We start from the raw sequence: 19,892 nt of genomic DNA, 5'->3' as shown, positions 1-19,892 counted from the left end.
CAAAATATCTTTGTTTTTTGAGCGTCATATTTTTTACAAGTAAAATAAATATCATGTGTTTAGGCCTATAAGTTACTGTGGTAATGAAGAAAAGCAAAATGTTGGGCTGTAGACCATAGGCCTATGTGAAATTATTATTCAGATAGCTTATATGGCACTAGGGTCTACTAGGCTTTTTCACACAGAGATCCCGCTAAATTTGCGGGAAGAGGAGACGTCTTTTTGCCGTCTTTTTGTGTCTGAAAGCGAGGTGAAAATTTGCTGGCCTGCTGATCTGTTCACATTATGCGGCATTTTGGGGAGCCAGAAGGCAGGATCAGCTATGTAAGGGATAATGTATAGAACGCCGGTCATTACTGGGAAAATAAGTCCTGACAGGGCGAACCGGTCTGTTCCGCCCTGAAGGGACTTATTTTCACAGTAATGACCGGCGTTCTATACATTATCCCGCTTATTATACGGCTACTTGCCAAAACGAAATAATAAACTCCCCACGATATGACTTTAGCCTACATAACCTAGCCTATTTGTTACCGTTCATCTTGGCATTTGCTGAGAAACAAATAGTTCGCAACAACACACGCTGCTGAACTTGAATCAAACATTCTTTAGAACACAGCTGATCAACCGTCTGCTTTCACGTTTGAATGAAGTTCCAGTCCTTGTGTAGTGATATGAAAGACATTAATCAGAAGCACAAAACCCGTTGCCATTGACAGCGGTCATTAAATGCTTTGCCGGTGATTTATGTAGATTTAACATAGGCCCGAACGTTGGGAAGGCCCAGAGCCATGCTTTGTTTTTTCGCTGGATTTTAGGATAGCCTATTATGGCAACTGGTTGCATTCCAAGCTACAGTCAACTCTAGCAGGCATTGAATGACTGGAGACTTTGTGAATTTAGATTGACATAATGTGCTGTCTCTGCTATTGCTGCTTTTGATCAGTTAGATTTTTTTGCAATCTCCTGTGGTGGGCTGGACATAGCATCGAAATGCCCGCCCAGATTCCCCTTTCCGCCTTGACCCATTCACACTGGTGCCGGAACGAAAAAACTCGGCAAAATGTCTAGGGGGCTTGGTAGTAAATTTGGCGAGACACTTTGTCCCGCCGTTCCGCCTCGGTCTATGTGAAAGGGACAGTCGTTCCGCGATTCTGGTACATAAAATCGCGGCAATTTCGCCAGTGGGAAAGGGCCTAATGGGTTCACCTGAGCCAATTTACATGTTCGTTCTGCATGCGAGCTTCTGGGTAGGCCTACCCAGATTACATTTTGGCAAAGCACTAGACTAAGTTGTTAATATGTGCAATGTACAATTTACTCCCAGCAGGGGGCAACACTGGACCACAGATCTGCACATACTGTTCAACAATAACCCACCAGAATCAATCACTGATAAACATCATGATAACTCATAATTATGGTGGACATATTGCATGCTCATCAACAACAGATATGTTTAGCTTTTTTTTCCATTTAGTGGGCACTCTTATCCTAATACAACCCGAATTCTGAAGAAGTTTAAACTGACGAGCCAGACCCACATTAAAATGTATGTAACCCCACATGGATAGCATGGAACCATCGTTTTTCGTTTTGATCTGTAGCCCCCCCGCTGAATTGGACCCCCGAAAGGAGGGTAGGGCAGACACAGTTTTCTGTGAATATCTCGAAAACCGTAGGGTTTAGGAGGACCATTTTTTTTTGTATGTTGATCTCAAGGGGCCATGTCAACTCATTCCATAACCACTCATTTCATGTATAGCGCCACCTAGTTAAACACAAAAAAGTAAAAATGAGGTGTTGTAATTGAAGGTATCTGTGACCTAACATAGTCAAAACTGCACGAAATTGGAAGTGTAGGATCATTATGACACCCTCTGTATGCATGCCAAGTTTTGTGGAATTCCGTTCATGGGGGGCCACACAATAAATTAATTTATGTTACTATACACCAACTGGCCTGTAGGTGGCCGGAGACAGTTTTCTGTGAATATCTCGAGAACCGTAGGGCCTAGGAGGTCCACCTTTTTTTTGTATGTTGGTCTTAAGGGGGCATGTCAACCCATCCCATTACCACTTATTTCATGTATAGCGCCACCTAGTTAAAAATTAAAAGTGTAGGATCATTATGACACCCTCCGAATGCATGCCAAGTTTTGTGTACTTTCGGTCAATGGGGGCCCTACAATAAAATAACTTATGTGTACATTTAGTGACGTACACCAACAAGGATTCCCGGGACACTGAAAGACCGGGGTACACAAAACTTGGTGGGCATGTACCCCCACATGGATAGCATGGAACCGTCATTTTTCGTTTTGATCTGCAGCCCCCCCCCCGCTGGACTGGACCCCCCGAAAGGAGGGTAGGGCAGACACAGTTCTCTGTGGGCAGACACAGTTCTCTTTTATGGTATGTTGGTCTCATGATTGACCTGGCATTCTCTGGGGGTCTGGGGGTATGCCAAGTTTCGTAGAATTTCATCCATGGGGGGTCTAAAAAAATTAGGTTATGTGTACATTTAGTGACTGTACACTCATTGGCCTGTAAATGGCGGTGCACACATATAAACATGCACACACACAGGCACCCACATACTATCGGTATTAGAACGGCTGATACATAATTACAAATTCAGTAGGATCAAAAGAAAGCCAAAATAAATATTCATCATCATCATGGCTGCATTTTCAGTATTGGCGATAAGTAGTCGTTTGTCCACTAGATGGCACATCGTTGCAGTGAGACGTAATTTTGTTGGAAGTTAAAAGTGGGTTGGGGAAAAACAATGGACACTTCCTACAAGGACTGTAATTTACCGCAGCGAACATCTAATAAGGACAGGACAATGTTCACATGAAGTGTAATTCCCATTTCTTCTTGAAGCCGAAATAAATCTTTGGATGTTTATCGGACATGCTTGGTTTTTACTGCAGGTACGTTAATCTTGTAATATCAATAAGGACCTAGGTAATGTTACCGTTAGCGTTGGTTGAGTGATGGAGGCCCATTTGATTGATTGCATTTGTAGAAAAGTATAAATGCGGTTATACCAAGCAAATTGATAGCAGCACTGTTTGTATCTTTCGATTGTCATTTATTGCACGTGCTACAAAATCATTCTGTGCAATGGAAGATTTACCAACGTTACACCGGTCTGATACAGTTTTGCCTATACATGCGTGAGACTGAGACGCCTGTTTATTTTGTTTTAAGTGCGTGCAGGGTGTGAGAGGGGAATCGATGTGCTTTGATTCCAGCTTGGTAGTTGTAGTCTGTGAAATTAAAAAGCACGTGTGTGTGAAGTATCCAAACAATGACACCTTCATTTCATTATGGCTGCTTTAGCAACACACCTTAAGCTACTGTGTAGTGGGTCCCATTTAGAAGTGGCTACTTCATTCGCGCTTTCCTTGACTCATGGAGCTGCGTGAATGTTATTACAACTTTTCGCCACGATATGGCAGTTTAAGTCCGCTTGATACTGTAAGTCGTAAGCCATTGGTTTCCAAAGGAGATTTTATTTGTGTCGCCAGCATAGCCTATTGACAATTTATGTTGTAAATAGGCCTACCTTATAATCCTACCTGTAGCTTAGGGAAGCTAACAGCTTTCTATTAGGATCTAGTTTGTTAGTTACAGTTTTGTCATAACTCCCTAATGCATTTTTGCATTTAGAATAGCCAGAGCGTGTATATCTCAATCTGAAAATTAAACAATATCGGGTGCCTATGGACTAGGCTGGGTGAACCCAGCCTGATCTGCCCGCTATTTATTTTTTGATTTCTTAAAAGATAGAGCTTGGTCTGATGAAAGCCAGACTAGCCATGGACCTCAGTTACACAATGCAAGGGAACATGAATCAGCCTATATTTGCACGAACAATAACGGACAAAAGCTCTTCAACTTTGGCCCGTTAAAATGTGTATGAACAGTCTAGCGACGCATTTCATCAAGGCCCATTTGGACATGTCAGTTATTTGCACCACTGGTTAGATGTAAAACAGCATTTCGTTTCAGACTACTGTTACTTAATTTGTGCATTGACAATAAAGTATTACATGAACTAAAGATGACTAAAATCTTATGTAGAAGAAGAAACATTCACAAAAACTCCATCCATCCAAAAATGACCTTTGTTTTTGATAGCTGTTGAAAACGGCATGGAACTGACAGAGATGTTTTTGTTTATAAATACATAAAAAATAAATAAATAAATAACATTATGCTGATACCTTTTGCTTTTCCCAAATACAATGTAGCCTACAGGTGTAAGTGACCTTTCATCAATCCAGTTGCAATGGATGAACTGTGATGAACTGCCCTACTTGTGATTGTTTAGAGATTTTAAAGGTTTTATAACAATGCTACATCTTCTTTGGCTATTCTACAATCTATTCACCTTTTCAGCACCAGTAGGCTACTTTCTGTGCAGCCGCACACACACACACTCAGGCATGCCAAACAAGCATACACAAAAGTTTCAAGAGTGGGGGATGGAGTAAAATATGGAGACAAATTGAAGTGTGATTTATTTTCGCGGAATGGATGTACAGGACTGAGCGGCGGTCATATTTTGTACCGCTATGCGGTACATCTAGTTATTTTAATAATGGCCATAATAATGCTGAGGAAATAAATTCAAAAGTGCTTCGGGAAGGAACATACAAGGTAGCTATTTCAGGCCACAGATATAACCTAGGGGACACAATTAAAATAAATGAACACTTCCCTCAATGTCAACACTATTTCTTTGCATTGATGTGCGAGTTGATGAACTCCAGTGATATGCAAATTCCTTGCTGCAGACATTGCAGAGGACTTTATTTTAATCAACACTTTATTTTTATCAACACCATCAGGCCGTTGTTTAAAAGTAAATGTTCCAATCAATGATCTAGTCAGCACATTTTCTTCTTTCTCCTTCATTTTACAGTCTAATGGTTACTGACTACAACGTCTCGGGGTCAAAGGTCATACGGAATCGATTAATCTGCGTTATTTTTTTTAATCAGTTATTTTTTCTCAAATTAATTAATCGAAATTAATCAGTTATTTTGACAGCCCTAATTTATATGTTAGTTTGCTATTGTACATTTTTGTTGTGGAGGTGAAGGATTAACAACAGGCAAAAACTCTCTCCAAAGAGCAATATGACAAGTTAATGTCTCACGATTCTCACGAGATTTGGTGGGGCGCTGCTCTTGGAAGTTGCATGGCTGGTTTTCTCGGTAGGGTCTCACTACATCTATGCTGTATAGCTATGGTAAATGATTTGCCTATTACAAGTTCGTTTACCATCAAATTGGCTTTGTACTGTAAAGGTGAAAATCTTGCATATTGTTCCTTTAGCATACAAAATAGGAGATAGGCCATAACACTTTTTTTTCTTCCATGCTTACAGTATTAGAAACAAACAAAACCACCTACTATGTTTATGTAAACAAAAAGACAAGGAAATTAGACCATTATCAAAAGAGAAAATAACCATTGTTATCCACTGTGGCACGGCCATGGCAACTCTGTGGCAGCAACAAAAAAGCTTAATCCATGTTCTCATCCAAGTTTGCCGACATATTTGCACATATGCCTCTGTTTCCCACATTCGCAAGTTTCCCATCCATTCTTGAACTTATCAGAGTGTACCATCAAGTTCAAGAACGGATGGGAAACTTGCTACCACCAGAGGAGTGGGGCTGGAGGATCCAAGACTCATGCCTCAATCCTGTCCATACTGACCAGGACCCTGCACCTCAATCTTTGTTTTGAGCTTGTGCACTGCAAGTGCAAGTCTGGTTGCAGCACAATTGCCGTCGTCACGGTCTCTACTGCTCCCCAGCTTGCAGAGAGTGCAGAGTTGTATATGCAAAATGGTTATTTTCTCTTTTGATAATGGTCTAATTTCCTGCTCTTTATTTGTTTACATAAACATAGTTGGTGGTTTTGTTTGTTTCTAATAAGCCTGGAAGATAGAAAAAAGTGTTATGGCCAACCTCCTATTTTGTATATTAAAGTGCCTACTGGGCTTTCTCTTCTTGAGTTGTGGTTTTGGGTACGTATTGTCTATTTACAGATTTCAATATCAATGACTTGTCTGTTAATAGTGGTTTCCGCTGAAAAATGTATTCCCTTTCAATAGAACCTTTAAATCAGAGCTTATGTCATTAAGAAGAAACCCTGAAAGCTTCACGCTTTTGTCATTCTGTGGACAATTCGTCTGATAGGAGCTAAACCGCTCCACCATGTAGAGTGCAGTGACAAGGCATTCAGGCTACAAACCGTGCTATCTTGATTTACTTATAGGACAGATAAATAACAATCAAACATTTACTGAAATTTCTAACTATTTTATTGATCAAAGCCATTTCCAAGCGTCTCATATTTTATGGGTTCAGGTGTGACATTAATAGCCAATTTCAGTCTTCACTCTTCAGCCTCCTTGCCCTGTGGAGGAAGTGAGGAGAAGAAATACAAAACGTTAACACAAGGTGAAGAAAATGCTTTTAAAATCCATTTATATGTAAATAAAATTACTAAATTAACAGAAAATCCTTAGTATCTTACCCTGCCAAGTTCACGACTCTTGACCCTCAGCTTGTTGACCTGGGACTCAGCGATGTCAGCACGTTCCTGAGCCTCCTCAAGCTCATGCTGCACCTTCCTGTGTCTGGACAAGTGAGTGTTGGCCTGCTCCTCCTGTAGGAAGACAAAATAGAAAAGTTGCAAAATATTTTTTGGTAAAAAGGTTCAAAGTATTTTTTTGATATGTGACTGTTTTGTGTTACAAAAACAACATTATTGGTGTAGTAATATGTGAAATAATTTGGTGGTAATTAGTGTCATTGAATGTCTATCTGAATATACTCACAGCGTCCTCAGCCTGTCTCTTGTAGGCCTTCACTTTCAGCTGTAGCTTATCTACCAGATCCTGAAGCCTGGTTACATTCTTCTTGTCTTCTTCAGTCTGCAGAAAGAGGTTTATTGCTTTGTAATTATACATAACCTTAAAAATATTACAAATTAATTTATTAAAGATGTTTGCTCAGAAGTACACCGAACCTGATATGTGAGCTCCTTCACTCTCCTCTCATATTTGCGTACACCTTTAATAGCTTCAGCTCCACGTCTCTGTTCAGCCTCAACCTCACCTTCCAGTTCACGCACCTTAAAAAAAAAGAGATAGTATGATTCATTTTGGTATTACACATCAAACACTAATCAATCAATCATGGGTCAATGTGTATGTTTGGGATGTTGTACCCTAGACTCCAGTTTCTGGAGTTGTTTCTTGCCACCCTTCATGGCCAGGTTCTCAGCCTCGTCCAAACGGTGCTGCAGGTCTTTGACTGTGACCTCCAGGTTCTTCTTCATCCTCTCCAGGTGAGAACTGGTGTCCTGCTCCTTCTTCAGTTCCTCAGCCATCATGGCAGCCTGAATTGTTTTTACATCTAGGTCATTGTATTCTTTTGCCAAGTTTTGTGAAAATGCCAAAACGAACTAATAAAGTACATTCAGTCATGACTTTGGAAGAATTGAGTAAAATGGACTCACATCCGTTATGGCTTTCTTGGCCTTTTCCTCTGCATTCCTGGCTTCTTGGACCGTGTCTTCTACCTCCCCTTGTATTTGAACTAGATCAGCCTCCAGCTTTTTCTTGATATTAATAAGACTAGTGTTCTATTTGAATAAAAAAAGGTGTTGGTTATTTTGTTGATACATATTAAATTACATAAATTACATTCAATAAATGATATAATATATTACTAAAATAAGTATTAGTTATTTGATAGAAATGTGGTGGGATGCTCTCACCTGGGAGTGGAGAAGCGTTACACGCTCACTGGCATCCACCAGCTCCTGCTCAGCCACTTTGCGGCCTCTCTCTGACTGCTCCAGGGCAACTCTCAGCTCCTCAATCTCAGCCAGCATTAGGGTGTTCCTGCGCTCCACCATGGCAACCTGCTCTCTCATATCCTCTTGTCCTCTGAGAGCTTCATCAAGGTGCAGTTGGGCATCCTGATATTGCAATAGGTGTTATTTTTATTGTAATTAAAGAACTGAAAAGAAGAAATGTGGATAATAAATTAATTTACCTTGAGCTGTCCCTGAACATTCCTCAGCTGTTTCTGAGCTTCAGCTGCCTGGCGATTTGCATGGCTGAGCTGAATCTCCATCTCATTGAGGTCTCCCTCCATCTTCTTCTTGATTCTCAGGGCATCATTTCTGCTCCTGATTTCAGAATCTAGAGTGCTCTGCATGGTGTCAATCACCCTCTGGCTGTTCCTCTTGATCTGCTCAATCTCCTCATCCTTCTCAGCCAGCTTCCTGTCAATCTCACTCTTGACCTGTGTGAGCTCCAACTGGACACGAAGAATCTTGGACTCTTCATGCTCAAGAGTTGCCTGAGTTTTTGAAATTCAGGATAAAAGTTAATAAAGCTAATTCTAAATCATTCAAACATATTTTTGTCCTCGGATCACAATGTTCTCACCTCTGCCTCTTCAAGTGCAGTGTGGATTTCACATTTTTCTGCTTCTACTGTCTTCTTGGACTTTTCCAGCTCATGGATGGTTTTTCCTGCCTCACCCAGTTGCTCAGTCAAGTCTGATATTTCCTCTGTGGTGAAAATCAGAAAGATTCAATATGGGAGTACTTGGTGACTTCAATGTCTCATTTATATAGATTGAGTATGCTCAAAGATGCTTACGTTGCAGGTTCTTGTTCTCCCTCTTCAGGGTCTCCAGGTGATCCAGAGTCTCTTCATAGGAGTTCTTCATCTTGAAGAGCTCAGTGCTGAGAGAGCGAGCCTCTTTCAGAGCACCTTCCAGCTCAGCCTGGCCCTCCTCATACTTCTGCTTCCATTCTGCCAGCACCTAAATGTGTATAAAGACCATGTCAATTTTCATTACAAATAGAGTCATGCATATATATCAATGGAAAATAATGGCAATAGAATCATGTAATATCCAATTCTCATATGGTGTTTGTACTTTGTCAAAGTTTCTCTGTTTCTTGTCAAGGTTGGCAGCCAGTGCGTTTGCTCTCTCTACATCAATCATGAGGTCCTCCACTTCACCCTGGAGTCTCTGCTTGGTCTTCTCCAGAGAGGCACACTTGGCGTTCACAGCCTCAATGCACTCTTCAGCATCTTGGAGACGCTGGGCAAGTTTTTTCCTGGAAACAATTCAGACACATCAACTGTTAATATGTTATAACAATTTCTAAAATAACCTGATAGTATTTTATTAAACCACAGCATCATACTTGGCCTCCTCCAGCTCCTCAGTGCGTTGGATGGCATCAGTTTCATATTTAGATCTCCACTGAGCCACCTCGCTGTTGGCCTTGGACATTCCACGCTGCAGCTCAGCCTTGGCCTCCTGCTCCTCCTCATACTGCTCTCTGAGCATGTCACAGTCATGGCGAGCTGATTGGACAGCATGAGCCAGGGCGTTCTTGGCCTTTAGAAAATGTTTCAAAAATATTAATCTACCAAAGATAATTTTAAGGATATACATATACATACATACAGCATACATATTTAAGAATTAGCTGAACTTGCCTTGACTTCCTCCTCCATTTGCCTTTTCAGCTCCTCAATCTGCTGAGTGTAAGCTTGCTTGCTTCTGGTCAGTTGAGTGACAAGGGACTCTCTTTCCTCGAGCTGGCGGCCCATCTCACCTATTTTATTGTGTTGAAAGAAATGTGATAATAGAAAATACAGATATTTGTACTGGACCCAGGGCAGTGCAACATGACATGTACAGTATATAATAGTCTTAACACTGTAGGACCCTTTCCTTAATGAGTTTCCCAAACCATGACGTTTTGAGCTGCATGGCCTTCCTCAGAAACGTCAGTGTTTGGGGAATATCATTACAATTGCATTGAAAGGGAGCCACTGTTTGCTGTCTCTTACAGAATACTCTAATTCTGCACATCAAACAGAAACAGGAAAGATCCTTCATATTTCCTGTTTACATTTGCATAACATACCATTTTCTGTTTGAAGTCTTGCTTTTTGTACACTGAAGTCATTTAAGTGACGGACATTTTCATCATTCTTAGTTTTGATTTCACTGAGTTGGTCCTCCAAAGTTCTGCACATCTTCTCAAGGTTTGCCTGTCACAGAGAGTAATTTTGTCAACTTCCATTCCTGATGGTCGTCATGATGACTGAAACTTTACATTTTTAAATCTTCACAAAAACATTTACCTTGGATTTTGCAACAGCCTCCATGTTACTGGAGAGGTCATCGATCTCCATTTTGTATTCACTCTTCTCCTTCTCCAGCTTCTGCTTGACACGCTGAAGATTGTCGATCTGCTCGCCCAGTTCAGCCACAGTGTCGGCCTGCTTCTTGCGGAGACCGGCAGCAGTAGCTTCATGCTGCAGGGTGGACTCTTCAAGATCACGACGCAGCTTCTGGAACTCTGCCTCACGCTTCTTGTTCATCTCAATCTGAGCAGAAGTGGCCCCACCAGCCTCCTCAAGCCTCTCACTGATCTCCTCAAGTTCTCTGGAGAGATCAGCTCTCTGCTTCTCAACTTTAGCCCGAGCAGCACGCTCAGCTTCAATCTCTTCCTCCAGTTCTTCAATGCGAGCCTGAAAGAAAGGATTTTGTAATTCTGAATGTTTCATAAACTAGCACATTTAGCTAAATGCACAACGCATTAAGAACGAATATAGCACCTGGAGTTCCTTAATCTTCTTCTGAAGCTGAGCTCCCATTGTTTGTTCATCTTCAACCTTCCCCAGAAGTTGACTAATTTCAAAGTCTTTTCTGTGTGAATAATACCACAGATATGTTATGTATCAAACATCTTGATTTTAGTTGTCTTAAATTGCATTAATGCTAATTCATATTTTTAAGAGTTAATAACTGGGGCTTTAAACAGTGTCTTACTTCTTGTTCTTTTCTTCAGACTGCTGCTTGTCATTCTCCAGATCCATTATGGATTCCTGGGCTAGTTTCAGGTCACCCTCAAGCTTTCTCTTGGCTCTCTCAAGATCCATTCGAAGCTTCTTTTCTTGCTCCAATGACCCTTCCAGCTAGGTTTTGAAAATAAAGTCAATAATCATAGTCAATGTCATACATTAGAAAAGCTCTTCTTTGATATACTTACATCATCCACTTGTTGTTCAAGCTTGGCCTTTGCTTTCGTCAGAGTGTTGACTTTGTCTTCCTCTGCTTGAAGGTCATCCAGAGTCTGCTGGTGTGCCTCTTGGAGGGCTTTCTTCTCCTTGGATAATTTAGCAATGACTTCATCTTGAGAGGCCATCTCCTCAGTCAGGTTTTTAACCTAAGGGGATGTGATTTTAGTATAATGTTCTACATAATACTGCTCTATTGATACAATGGAAAGAGTAAAGCTCAAAAATGAACGCAACCTTGTTTTCTGTGGCATGTTTCTCTTTCTCCACTTTAGCCAGAGTGAGCTCCAAGTCATCAATGTCTTTCTTCAGCTCAGAGCACTCATCCTCCAGTTTCCTCTTCTTGGCAGTCAGCTCAGCGTTGATCTCCTCCTCATCCTCCAGCCTCTCGGTCGTCTCTTTGAGTTTGGCCTCCAGCTGGATTTTGCTCTTAATGAGACCCTCACATCTCTCCTCAGCATCTGAGAGGCCCTCAGATTCCTATAGTGAAATAGATGGAAAAATATATGACTGAAAACATAATCCTCATCTCAAAAGTTGTTACCTTTTTTCTTCTATGAAATATCAACTCACAGCTGCCACAGCTAATTGCAGATCATTTTTCTCTTGCAGTATAGTGACCATCTTCTCTTCAAGTTCCTTCTTCTTGGACAAGGCTTTTTCGAGGTCCACTTTCATTTTCTCATAGTTCTCCTTCATTGCTGCCATTTCTTTCTCAGTTTCAGCACTCTTCAGAAGAGGCTTGATCTTGAAGTACAGCTTCATCCATGGCCAGGTTTTCACATTCATGAATGAGCGGATGTTGTACTGTATACTATAGATAGCCTCTCTATAAGAATAAGGAAGAAGTTTAAGCATTTGACATTATTACCACATGAAGTCATCTTGAGTGTCTTCATTTGTTGATTTTAATCATCTCACCTCCTTTCCATCATCTTCACAAACTCCTTTCTCATGACATATCCACGGCAGAGGGCCTGAGTCATTGTGACCAGAGTTGCCAATTTATCATCTCGCATCTCCTCAAGGGTACCCAGCAGACCAGCTTTGAAGAACACCTGGAATTGGACACAATATGCTGTCATTTAAGAAAACACAACGTGCTTGTTTTCCAACAACTCAAGATGATGAAATGACCATGGTAAATGTTCTAACAATTGTGATACTGGTAGGACAATAGATTTGGACCAGGGGAGGAGATTGAGAATGAAAAAGCAAAGATGAGGCTTGAAAGTGACCTAGTGTTTACCTTAGTGTGTCCAAACTTGTACTGAGTTTGGTCAACATCAATAGAGCCCAAGAGTTTCTCTGAAGCCTTTTTGTTATCAATGAACTGACCATCCGGGATAACGCTGGCATTCAATACTTTGTATCTATATCATGTATAATGACAGCATAAAAGAAAAGGTGAGATAAAAGCGCAAGCAAACACTTGTTTTGCTTAAAGAATAAATGGCTGTAGTAACTGCTACTTTAGTTTTGAATTGAGATTTATATCTTATGTCTTATCTTATTTATATCTTATGATACCTCTGCTTGAAGTCAGCATAAAGGATTCTGCTGGGGAAGCCCTTTCTGCAGATTCTGATACCCTCCAGCACACCATTACACCTGAGCTGGTGGATGACCAGGAAGTTCTGCATCAGACCTTTGAGGGAACCAAACAAAGTTGAGATGACGCACTGATTGCTTCTGAAAACAGTTTAGTAAATTAAACCTGCAAGGGTAAGGACATATTTTGAATGAAAGAGAGGTTTGGAAGGATAGGGAGTTTACATACATGTAATCATATAAAAAGTATTTCTCACCTGGTGTCTTTGACTCATTGGGAATCAAGCAGCGCACAAAGTGAGGATGAGTGCTCCTCAAGTTGGTCATCAGCTTGCCCAAGTTCTCCTGTGATTATGCATAGACAAATTAGAACAAGTCAAACAAGTAACTAAACACATCAACAATCTTTTAGTCAAAAGCTTTTCCAAAACATTTTTTGATCATATATCACATATCATTTGATCGTATATATATAAATCAACCATGAAGTCACCCTGAACAGAGCAGACACCGTCTGGAAGGAACCACCCTTCTTCTTGCCTCCCTTCTTGGCACCACCATCAGCTAAAAGATCAAACAAATACAAGAAGCATGTGTTTTGACTTCTGGTTGAATCTGACCAGTGAACAGTGTAGCTGTGATGTGACAGTTACTGATATGATGGTACATCATATATCTTTCAATCATAATCAACGTAACCATGCCTACCTTCAGCACCAGCATGAGATGCATACAGAAGACATAACAGTTTCACTGCAGACTTCTGGTACAGCTGCACCACCGAGTCGTTCAGTGGGTCCTTATTCTTGTCCAGCCAGCCATTGATGTTGTAGTCCACAGTGCCGGCATAGTGCACCAGGGAGAAGTGAGCCTCTGGTTTGCCCTTTACTGGTTTGGGTTTCTCAAAGCATTTGGTTTTGCCAAGATGCTGGTCATACAGCTTGTTCTTGAAGGTAGTGTCTGAGGCCTTGGGGAACATGCACTCCTCTTCAAGGATGGAGAAGATGCCCATTGGCTTTGAGATATAGAACATATAGCATTACATTGGATACCTTTATTTTTGTAAATATGCATATTTTTAATTATTGACTTTACCTTTTCAATAAGCTCAATGCAGGCATTGGCTATTAAAAATATCAAGTTTTAATATATTATAACTAATGTCTGTGTGTTTCTGTAGACCATTCACATATATATTAGTTTGGGTGAGCCCAGAATAATCTGTGAGTACGCTACCTTCTCAATAAGCTCAATGCAGGCAGCCAGGTCCATACCAAAGTCAATGAACTCCCAGTCAATTCCTTCTTTCTTGTATTCCTCTTGCTCCAGCACAAACATGTGGTGATTGAAGAACTGTTGCAGTTTCTCATTGGTGAAGTTGATGCACAGCTGTTCCAAGCTGTTAAACTGTTTTTGTTTGTATGTTAAGAACAAAGTAAAACGTGAAATGTAAAAGCGAGATTAATACAACTACACCAACTACTATAATTCAAATGAAATATAGTAACTTTGTTACTTTAAAGAATATGATCTCACATCAAAGATCTCAAATCCAGCAATGTCCAGCACACCAATGAAGAACTGCCTTGGCTGCTTTGTGTCCAGCATCTCATTGATACGGACAACCATCCACAAGAACATCTTCTCATAGATTGACTTACACAGAGCGCTGACAGCATTGTTGACCTAGTTAAGTATAAATAAGATTGTGAATACATAATTGTGCTAAACATCATAACAGGTCAAGCTTTATGTTTTAGAAAGTTTCTAACCTGTGGTACAGTCTGGCTCTTGGTCACATACTCATTTCCAACCTTCACTCTGGGGTAGCACAGAGCCTTCAGCATGTCAGCAGAGTTCAGGCCCAAGAGGTAGGCGATTTTATCAGCAACTGAAAAAAGTCAATTTCAAGACACATTTAACATACTGTTGGACCCTCATTTGTCTTTGACCGACTGCACTACATCTTAAGCACGTGTGGAATTGATATTTTTCCTCACTCTCAGTGCCGTCAGGCTCAGCCTGCTCCTCTCTCTGCTTCTGCTTGAACTTCATGGCCCCATGATGCATCACAGCACCAGTCAGCTTATAGATGCCCATTTTCTCCTCAGCAGTGAAACCCAAGATATCAATAGCCGTCTAGGGGGACAGAGATTAACATGAGATCCTTTACATTGCTTAATGTATTGATGTGAGGTATGGATTTGGCCATGAAACCCTAAGATATCTTACATCTGTAGCTATGAGTTCTTCCACATCATTGATACTCTTTACAGTGATTTCACCTTGGCTGATCATTGGGAAATCATATGGGTTGGTGGTGATAAGAAGGGCATCTAAAATATACAAAATCCCAGTCATGTAACACACATATACTTTAATATACTTTTTTACTTTAAATATATAATATACTTTAAACTAATTTTTTAAAATACTGTATATAGTAGTTTTCATTTGCTTCATAACGTACCAATCAGCTCAGCCTTGTGTCCAGTGCAGAGCTGGTAGAAGATGTGGTAGCTCCTCTCAGCAGACAACTGGAATGTCACTCTGGACTTCTCCAGTAGATCTGTGACATGGCATTTTTAATTAAATATTATATATTACGTTTCTAAAATGATATTCAATATTTAATTTTTGAATAGAATGACCACATACATGTCTCAATATCAGCAGAGGCCAGTTTGCCAGTTGTGCCAAAATGGATTCTGATGAATTTACCCTGAAAGATTTATAATGAAAAATGATAAAGATTCAACAAATCATTTCATATTAAGTCATTTCATATGATTTTCTTCTAAATACTTACAAAACGGGAGGAGTTGTCATTCCTCACAGTCTTGGCATTACCATAGGCCTCCAGCAGAGGGTTGGCTGCAATGATCTGATCCTCTAGTGACCCCTGGAGAAGAAGTGAGGTCATTTAGTGAAGCTGTTGTTTCCCAAAAAGTCAATCTGATATGTAAGGGATAATGTATAGAACGCCGGTCATTATTGGGAAAATAAGTCCCGACAGGGCGCAGCGGAGGGGTCTTGTTCCGCCCTGAAGGGACTTATTTTCCCAATAATGACCGGCGTTCTATGCATTATCCCGCTTATTACATGGCTACTTGCCAAAACGAAATAATAAACTCCCCACAGTATGGATTTAGCCTACATAGCCTAGCCTATTTGTTACTGTTCATCGTGGCATTTGCTGAAATAGTTTGCAACAACACGCTGAACTTGAATCAAACATTCTTTAGAACACAGGTGATCAACCGTCTGCTTTCACTTTTGAATGAAGTTCCAGTCCTTGCGTAGGGATATGAAATACCTGAATTAGAAGCACAAACTCCGTTGCCATTGACAGCGGTCATTATTTTTTTAAGAAATAATGACCGCTAGAACTTTGGGAAATCCCATTCAAGTCAATTGAGCATTCTACTTGCCTTGTGAAGAGCCGTGTAATAAGAGATAATAATGTAACTCTTTCTTTTTCATCGTTTTTATAGCTTTCCTCACCTGCATTTTGCCAGAGGTGGCCTCAGCTTTCTTTGATCCTCCAGCCACCGCAATTGTTGCAAAGTACTGGATGACACGCTTGGTGTTGACAGTCTTCCCTGCACCAGATTCTCCACTGGGGATAAACAGATGGAAAAGATGGATAGTTATTATATGTTCCTGTAGCTGAAAGGTAAATTATGTGTATGTGTATCACTGTTAGTAGGCTAGGTAATGTTGAAGAGTTCTTACGTGATCAAGATAGACTGATTTTCACGATCTGGAAAAGAATAGAGATCTCTTTTAGTGATCATTTAGATCCAACAGAAAGAGGAGTGTTATGACAAAACCTCAGAAGTTGGTGCATTATATGACAAATGGACTTCTGAAATATGCTCCAGAAACACTTTTACTATTTATCTTTTCAATCTTTTCCTTTGATCAAACATTGAAACATATTTTTTGAAATATTTATATAAACATTATACCTTGAAGCATGAACTGATAGGCATTATCAGAGATGGAGAAGATGTGGGGTGGAGCTTCAACTCTCTTCTTGCCTCTGTACCCAGCTACAACCACAGCATCGTACACTGGGAGCCACTTGTAGGGGTTCACAGTGACGCAGAACAGCCCAGAGTAGGTCTGAATGAGAATGAAAGAAAAACACAACAAATTATTATATTAGAAGCAGTTTCATTAAACACATTCAATTTCAATTATTGAACCAGTGTGAAAGTTCTTCAGTGTGAATATTACATAGATCATCCATGCTGCATAACGCTCTTTGAGGTTGTACAGCACAGTTGGTTCACTGAGGTGGGTCATCATGGCCATGTCCTCAATTTTATCGAACTTTGGAGGATTCATGGGATGGATTTCATCCTCCTTGACAGTGAGAATCTATGAAAATATGAATCACAAAGTTACAACTTGTAGACTAGAGGTGACATCTCAAATGTGCAAACCCTGATTATTATCTACGATTACTCACTTTCCCACAGAGAGTTTTAACAGTGGCTTTGCCGCCCTCTCTTTTCTCAAGAACACCTTTTAGGTACATCTCATCCTTTTCAGCCACAAAGAAGGCTGTTTTGGCATCAAACGGTGCGTTCTGGGCCTCAATGCGCTCCCTCTCTCTCTTGCGGAGGTAGATGGCCGCCTCGCCAAAGCACTCCATCTCTGCATCTCCCATGTTGGCACTTTACTGTCAGATAGAAGTTGTTAAGTGATTTAACTCTAATGCATGATCAACCGATTTTTGTTTTCCGTATGGTCATACATTTATGTTAACCTAATATTATCATAACATTGTGGCATTATTTAAGTTTTTCCAAGGGCAACGGTACTTATGAAAGAGATAAAGAGTAGCCTAACATTCTTGGGAAAGTTGTGTGATGTGAACTGTGTGATGTGAGTGTTCTGAGGTGATGTCAACTCGAGGTCCACTTTCATAATTAAATGATTGTATGATTTAATCCCTTCAGGGGAGTTTTGAACATTCTACTAGAAGATTCAGTTCCGCAAAAAGTAAAATTCCATGTTGAATTCAAAGAACCTAGATATTCTTTAGAACGCTCCATTTCCAACATTATTGTCACACCGGTTTGACGGACTTTGTTTGTTTAATATGATTTTCTTCTCTCTTAGCGAAGCCAAGCTTAAGCCATTTGAGGCATGTGCATTACAGGACTTAATTTAAGAATGGCCAAATCAAGGTTTGTCATCTCACCCCAGTGTTATATAATACAGTATATATATAATCAACTGCACAAAAATCAGGTCATGTTCTCTCATATTGTCACCCTTTCCAGTAGTGATGCTGAGAGCAACAGAAGTGGAGCTTGTGCTTGCATCACGTATGTGAGCAACTGTATGACTGTGTGCACCTGTTACTTCAGTGTGTTATCTCTGTCTTGGAAAATGGGGGCTAAGCAGCTTTACAAACATCTTTTTTGTGTGCTCTTTCCAATTGCATAGTTGTTTTGATGTACCTTTTGTTGGTTCCTGCAGCTAGACCAAAGCCAAAATGGCGTTTGTGATGACGCACAACAAATTCATGATGCTGATGGTCTGCACACTTATCTGGGCATACCAATGAGGAGGTAAGACAATCTGGGCATTTATGGTATAAGTATAGTATATACTCTTTTGATCCCGTGAGGGAAATTTGGTCTCTGCATTTATCCCAATACATGAATTAGTGAAACACACTTAGCACTCAGTGAACACACAGTGAGTTGAAGCACACACAAATCCTGGCGCAGTGAGCTGCCTGCTACAGCGGCGCTCGGGGAGCAGTGAGGGGTTAGATGCCTTGCTCAAGGGCACTTCAGCCGTTCCCACTGGTCGGGGCTCAAACCGGCAACCCTCCGGTTACAGGCCCGGAGTGCTACAGTGGGCTACAGCTGCCCCAAAAAGGATCTTTTAGCAATCAAGTAAAACATATATATTTAATACAGATAAAGAAGGTGTCCTTCATACTGCTAGAACACATTGCAGCATTTGATTGGTGTCTACTACCCAGCTTTTTGTAATTGTGACCTAGTTTACAGCAATGTTCACTTGAATATACAACTGTGTCTGAACAGGGCAATCAACAATATATGTCAGGAATCTTTACTAACCCCTTTACAAGTGAGTTGTTTATGAGTTACTGTCAACACCAATGTGACAAGTTTGTTACCTGGGTATATAAAAACACTTTTAGCACTGATTTAAAAACCAAACCCTGACTAAGACAAGTGAGTTGGACCTCGGTATAATGTCTCATCTGAAGGACGCAGCTCTCTTCCTGTGTGCTTAGTTCTTATCAAATCAAATAAAAAAAGTTTACAATGACAAAAGACTGATTATATTAAATAGAAAATGTAGACAAAATGTTAAAGAAAAAATAATACAACCTCTGAGGCTGTAGGACCCCCAGGATGGGAAAGAACAGTCAGTGTAAGTCAGTGAATATTTACTGCTGTGAGATTTTGCGCATCAAACATTAGTGTTCACCTTGTGGCTGCTAATGGCTAGACAAATGGTACATAGACTTTAGACCAAATGGGGAAACTGAACCAGAGATGCATACACAGTACAACTACCATACATAACAGGCTACTACTATCTGATCACTGCTTGGGAGTGGACATTGAGATGTCTTGAGAATCCTTCTGTAAATTGCCAAAGCAACTGTTTATATGACTGGCCACTGATAATTGTTCTCATCCAAGTTATCTATATCTAGGAGCCATATGCGATATAGTATTACTTGTTGGATGTCGTATTCACTTCAGCTGTGCCTTCTCAACATTCTCCACTCCTTGTATATGTTTAGTAATCTTAGACGGCACCTCTGTCTAAAATGACAGCGATGTAGGCCTAGGTCTATCATAGCTACTTGAACTCGGGGGAGTGTCTGTGACCTTGTTGCTCGCACCATGCTTCTCTAGTCTTAACAAGTGTGTCTCAACCATAGGGTCTCAACTGGCGAGTCACTTACCAACTTCTCACTCTTAGGTGTTGCTGCCACCTTATGATGAGGTGAAATTACATGACAGACACATGAGAATCCACTTGATGGGTAAATGTGGCTGGGGCACAGAGGACAATGTGTTTTCTACAGGTTTAAGAGTGCAAATTATCTATTAGATTTACATATGCAATAGAAAGCCAGATTTATAGTCTCTCTATAATGTTTTTACATTTTATT

At 40.5% G+C, this 19,892-nt stretch overlaps 1 protein-coding gene across 1 annotated transcript; it reads right to left on the bottom strand.

The window, feature by feature from the left end:
- Positions 1-6,329: 6,329 nt before the first annotated feature.
- Positions 6,330-17,395, bottom strand: LOC121706476 (myosin heavy chain, fast skeletal muscle-like). The gene is made up of 39 exons (XM_042088247.1): positions 17,187-17,395; positions 16,952-17,095; positions 16,681-16,837; positions 16,445-16,472; positions 16,214-16,328; positions 15,519-15,611; positions 15,368-15,431; positions 15,180-15,278; positions 14,942-15,045; positions 14,710-14,848; positions 14,482-14,600; positions 14,246-14,395; positions 13,946-14,116; positions 13,418-13,724; positions 13,203-13,273; positions 12,967-13,054; positions 12,689-12,806; positions 12,408-12,531; positions 12,080-12,216; positions 11,732-11,987; positions 11,396-11,638; positions 11,131-11,307; positions 10,911-11,056; positions 10,697-10,787; positions 10,220-10,609; positions 10,000-10,126; positions 9,566-9,684; positions 9,268-9,464; positions 8,994-9,177; positions 8,711-8,876; positions 8,495-8,619; positions 8,097-8,405; positions 7,816-8,019; positions 7,555-7,680; positions 7,264-7,434; positions 7,063-7,167; positions 6,872-6,967; positions 6,568-6,699; positions 6,330-6,447 (listed from the first exon to the last, which is right to left on the bottom strand). Exons 1-39 carry the CDS (start codon positions 17,385-17,387, stop codon positions 6,427-6,429), a joined length of 5,814 nt encoding a protein of 1,937 aa, XP_041944181.1. The 5' UTR covers positions 17,388-17,395; the 3' UTR covers positions 6,330-6,426.
- Positions 17,396-19,892: the final 2,497 nt, after the last annotated feature.

This window comes from Alosa sapidissima, chromosome 4, assembly GCF_018492685.1.
Source record: "Alosa sapidissima isolate fAloSap1 chromosome 4, fAloSap1.pri, whole genome shotgun sequence".
NCBI classification, from domain to species: Eukaryota; Metazoa; Chordata; class Actinopteri; order Clupeiformes; family Clupeidae; genus Alosa; species Alosa sapidissima.
This window is presented reverse-complemented; position numbering and strand designations above follow the sequence as displayed.

Coding starts and splice junctions, on each gene's coding strand:
- LOC121706476 (XM_042088247.1), bottom strand. CDS start 17,387: ATGGGAGATGCAGAGATGGAGTGCTTTGGCGAGGCGGCCATCTACCTC. Junction 16,838..16,951: donor ATGCAGCATGGATGATCTAT/GTAATATTCACA, acceptor ATTCTCATTCAG/ACCTACTCTGGGCTGTTCTG. Junction 12,217..12,407: donor ACAAGTTTGGACACACTAAG/GTAAACACTAGG, acceptor GTCCAATTCCAG/GTGTTCTTCAAAGCTGGTCT.